We start from the raw sequence: 5,462 nt of genomic DNA, 5'->3' as shown, positions 1-5,462 counted from the left end.
AGTCAATAAGGTGTCAACGGAAGTTCTTGTGTGACATTAACTTTAACTTTAACTTTTCAATTACTTTTTTTTTTATTAACTTAACTTTTAACTCAGTTAATTTTATTATGGACTAACTTGTATCTTAACTAAGTTAAATTTTTATACTGTTAATTTTAACTTAACTTAGTTAAAAAAATATATTAACTTACCCAACTCTGCTTATAAGTATCACTCGCATGGCACTTCATATATCATGGTAACCGCAAACTCACATTGGAACTATATATCCGTTTTGTAGATGTGATTATGTCTGGCTTTCGGAGCCACCTTACGAGGAGGTTTCCGGTTCACCCTTCTGTGGATTGTACGCACCGATCACGTACAGATCAAGCACGAGAACTCTATCTATAATTCTACTCTACAGCCAATCCCACAAGCATGCGTTTACCATCGAATACACGGCAGAAAGTTAGTAATAAACATCGTAATAATAATATGTAAAATTAAAATTTTGTAAGAGTGTAATATACATACACTACCCCCGAAAAGTTTCCGGGCAGCAAAATTTTTATGTTTGAAATTTTAAATCGTTAAACTTACTGTTAGTGCAGCAAGCTGTGCTAAATCAAAGATTAGACGATTTTATCATTTTAAGAGATACTGTAAGATATTCCGTATCGATTTCAAGTTTAATGCATCCCTACTACTGTAAACTCTGAATTCTGAGAGCATGTTTGCCATACTAAAAATTACAATGTTAGACGAAATGCACAGACTTGCTAAAATTTTTAAAAAATTGTAATTTGAAAAAAATGCAAGTTGCTACGATTTTTTTCGCAAAGTTACAGCATTTTAAAGTAACCATTGTATTTTTCCCTTTTTTCTCTTTTTTTACATGAGAAAAATACAAGGGTTACTTTAAAATGCTGTAACTTTGCGAAAAAATCGTAACGATTTGCATTTTTTTTTTTAAACTAGCACATACAGGCGCGCGCTTCGCGCGCGCTGCGTATTACACCCCATACATCTTCCAATAACATTTATACCAATTTACATTTTAATTATACAAATTTTAACACGTTTTGAAAAAAAATAAATTTAAAAAAAATAACGTTTTAATCGGCCATATTGAATCGGCCATTTTTAAATAAAATCACGATTTTTTTAAAAATAGCCACATAATTCATCTTTAAGATGAGCCCAGAAAGAAGTCGATATCTTTATTTTTCTGAAAGATATGAATTTTTAAACATTGGAGAAAAGAGGCTTCAATGCAGGTAACGTGACAATTTTAAAATAGGATTAAAGAGGAAAGTTTCGAGCTTTATGACGCTGCAAACGGCACTTCCCGAGAAAAATTTTACCAAATCTGTGCATTCCGTCGAACATTGCAATTTTCAGTATGGCAATCATGCTCTCAGATTTAAGAGTTTACAGTGGCAGGAATGCATTAAACTTAAAATTGATATAAAGTATTTTAAAGTATTTCTTAAAATGATAAAATTATCTGATCTTTGATTTAGCACAGTGCTGCACTAATTGTAAGTTCAATGGCTTGAAACTTTAAACATAAAAATTTTTCTACTGTTCGGAAATTTTTCGGGGATAGTGTATATTGTAGATATTTAGAACCAATATTAATGGCTGAATACAAAAATAATATAGCTTCAGATATTAATCGCATTGAACGAAAGGTTAATATAGCACGCAGCTCTAATTGGATTAGACTGAATTTTAAAATCTTTATTCTATTTGTAGTAAATCTCAATTCTATTTGCGGAATCTTGTAGAGCGTCGACACAAATTTTCCAATATGTTTTAACGTATTTGCGTGGCGATATGTAAATAAATTTTTAAATCGAAATGTCATCGTGGCCGCAGTACGGACAGGTATTCTGGAATCGACTTTTTCATTCCGCAGGAAATAGACTGCATTTGAAAGGGACAGAAATGACATCGAGAGCGCCAACAAAGGGTTTCAACGATACCACCGGTGGTATTCTGACTTCGCCATTTTTTCCGGCTCGATATCCCCGTGATTTGGGTTTGGAATATATCATAACGTGTCCCAGTGAAGCCCCCTCCTGTCGCATCAGGTTGTTGTTTAGTGACTTTCAGTTAGCGACGGTTTCCATAATGGAGGTGCATTTCTAATTATTTCGTATAATTAGTTTTAGCAATCCGAAAAACTTTAGTGAAATGATTCGGTGTCAATGAGTCGATTATTCTCGATACTTTTATTTCGATACCTTCATTGCGAAATAATCTTTAGCGTTTTATAAAAAAAAATCAAATCAGTGTAGTTTGTAAATACAGATTAAAATATTGAAATCTTTTAAATATTGAAATATTGAAATATTGAAGTCTTTTATATATTTTTAATTTTTGGTTCGTTTGAACAATTTTATGACATAGAATGGTTACGATTTTGTTTTGAACTTTCAAGGATTTTATAATAAATTGGATAATAAATTTTATAATGAATTTTATAATAAATTGGAAATATAGGGCCTGTAATACGTATTTGATTAATTTCTTGAAGAGTTTTATATATCGCTACAATTTAACATTTGCATGTCTACCATTCACCATGTCAGTTTTACGATTGGAACGGACAACGTTTAGACGTGAGTAGCGGCGCGCGATTTCGGCCGCCGGTCATAGTGAGTTCCGGCTCGTCGTTGCTGATAAGATTCTACGCGAATGGTGGTACAGGTCTTGGTTACAAGGCCTTTTACTCCTTCGTCATTGGTCACACGTATGACAAATCGGTACAACCGATCACCGACTGCGGTGGATATGTGGAAAATCTGGGCGGCACCATCACAATGATGAACATGGTCGGTCGAGGCGTGAAGATCTACGATTGCGTTTGGTTAATTAGACCACCCAAGAATTTTATGCATATGAAGACGCACATGTATTTGAAAGTAGTGGGTTTCGCTGACATGGGTACGTTGCAATATAAAATAAAGTATTTCATTAAAATGCCTAACAAAATAAAAAGTTTCGATTGCATTTCAATGCCATAAATAGAAAACAAGCAAAGTAGAAAAAATTTATGACAAAAGTGATAGAAAATAAACCGGGTTGGGTAATTTAATGATTTTTTAAAACTAAATTTTTTAAAGTTAATGACTTATAAAATTAATTTAGTTAAATTAAAAGTTGCATGAACAAAAAACTAACTCAGTTAGAAGCTGCGTTAAGATTAAATTAACTTGAGTTAAATTAAAAGTTAATTTTGAAAAACATCATTTAGAGTAATTTAGATTAAATTAGAATGTTGTAATTTTTTAAAATGATCGAGAGTGCTCTAAATAAAAAATTTACATTTACAATATAAATTATTAAATGAATTTAATATTTTATTTCTAAATTAAGATATTTATAAAGATAATTAATATATAACATAACAAAATATTGTTTTTATATGAAAATGTTTTTTTTAAATAGAGAAATTTTTAATTTAGGAAAAAGTTAATAAGTTAAAGTTTATATATGTTTACAAATAACTAATTAAAATCAACAGTTAACTCGTTTAAAATTAACTTTACCTTAAGTTACCTTAAAAGTTATTAACTTTTAACTTTTTAACTGGTTACTACCCAACCCTGGAAATAAAATATAAAATTCCGTTTTGGTTTTTTTCCCTTCCAAATTTCTATCAATCAATTTAAATTGGTCTAGTTTCATGATGTAATCACTAGAGGTGTGCGAATCAAGCATTTGCATGGTCGAATCGAATCGAATCGAATTTTTTATAACATGTTCGAAATTGAATCGAATCGAATCGAATCTCTTTGATTCGAATACGAATCAAATCTGAATCAAATTTTTTCAGATTAACATTACATGTTAATTTAAACGTAATAAATATCAAAATTTATGATTTACATTATTTTACGCAATGATTTAAATAAATTGAAGACCTGTTTTCGATTTACGTTTTCGATTTACGTTTCATTACAAAGGATCATGATCTTATATGACATTTTGACTACTAGAAAATATTAATAATGTCTATACACGAATAGTTAGAATGCTTTCGAATATTTTATTAATCTGTATAAATACATTACATGTATCAAAAATACTTATTTATTAGATAAGAATAATTGGTTGCGCGAGAGATGTAAATTATTGTAAATAAACCAAATAAAATAGGCGATTGATTCGAAATCGATCATTGTTGATTCGAAATTCTCGATTTCGAATTTTGCAGATTCGAAAACGAACTCGAATCGAATCTACTGTAATTCGATTCGATTTGATTCGAATTCAAACTATTCGCACACCTCTAGTAATCACATGGAATTATGACAGAAGTATGACTCGGCATGGGCGATTATGAAGAGTAGGCAGAATCGGCACTTTTCTATAAGTGCAGCCAATCGAGCTGTTATAGCACAATTGTTTTTCAGCCGGCAATACGGAGTTGATCATCAAGGAGGGTCCGACTTCGGCCTTGATGTCACTGGAAGTTATTCGGCATCCGGCAAGTCAATTACAACCGCCAAGACACAGGGAACACATCGCGCCAGTCACCAGCGGGTTTCACGTAAGTCTTCGTGGTACATTCGGGTCAAGTTCTCACTTGGCGATCGCGTATGCGGCCTTCAGTTACATGGGTAAGTCTATCCTCGAGATGCAAAGTGCGATTACCTCATTCCAGTATCTAATTTGTTTCGTCACACGTTTCGTTTGTCTTTGGATTATACGTTGCAGATTGTTTTGCGGGCACTGATTTCCTGTGCCAGAATCACAGGTGCATTCCAAGCCAGCTCAATTGTGATGGTTTCGATCACTGTGGTGACAACAGCGACGAACCAGCGACGTGCTTTCAAAGTATCTATTATTTCAAGCGGTTAGAGATTTGTGTGTATGTGTATGTGTGTATGTGATTTGAAAAAGCATTGTAGACGTATTATAATTATTTTTAATGCGAAGAAAATTCGAGATTAATGCGGTAATGTAAAAAGATGCTCTTTTAAAGCAAAATACATGCTAATATATGCTAATTGTAGCAGTAATTTAAATATATACAAATAAAATATTCAAGTAATAATTTTTTATAATTAATTTTTTAGATGCAATTTTTGTATGTAGTGTATTTAAATAATTTTTTTTTAAATACGCATTTTAAAATAATGTATTAAATAATGTATTTAAATACGCATTTTTAAATAATGTATTTAAATAATTTTTTTCTAAATACGCATTTTTTACATATATTTAAATATAGCAAATTATATATAGTATATACAGGGTGTCTCGTACTCAATGGAACAGCGCTTGTGGACCAAACTGAGCAAAAAAATCCTCTACCATTTTGCGATCTTTGCAATAGTTATCGAGATACTAATCATTTTAAAAAAAGAAAAAATTTTACATAATGGCCAAGTTTTTGCTTCACTATGATTCTATTGATCATTTTAATAACTTTAAGTCTGTTTTACGACTGTCTCTTATACACATCT

General features: G+C 31.4%; 1 protein-coding gene across 1 annotated transcript in view; it reads left to right on the top strand.

The window, feature by feature from the left end:
- Positions 1–280: 280 nt before the first annotated feature.
- LOC105459002 overlaps positions 281–5,462 on the top strand; it is a gene marked incomplete at its 5' end in the record, with an annotated part of 11,386 nt that continues 6,204 nt past the window's right edge. Inside the window, 5 exons of the mRNA XM_011704659.1 lie at positions 281–450; positions 1,904–2,124; positions 2,580–2,934; positions 4,407–4,613; positions 4,711–4,830. Coding sequence (XP_011702961.1) covers positions 281–450; positions 1,904–2,124; positions 2,580–2,934; positions 4,407–4,613; positions 4,711–4,830 — 1,073 coding nt within the window. The remainder of the gene's footprint in view (positions 451–1,903; positions 2,125–2,579; positions 2,935–4,406; positions 4,614–4,710; positions 4,831–5,462) is intronic.

The sequence above is a fragment of the Wasmannia auropunctata genome, unplaced genomic scaffold (genome assembly GCF_000956235.1).
Source record: "Wasmannia auropunctata unplaced genomic scaffold, wasmannia.A_1.0 LD334234.1, whole genome shotgun sequence".
NCBI lineage: Eukaryota > Metazoa > Arthropoda > Insecta > Hymenoptera > Formicidae > Wasmannia > Wasmannia auropunctata.
Note: the sequence above shows the minus strand (reverse complement) of the source record. Positions and strands in the feature narration are given on the sequence as shown.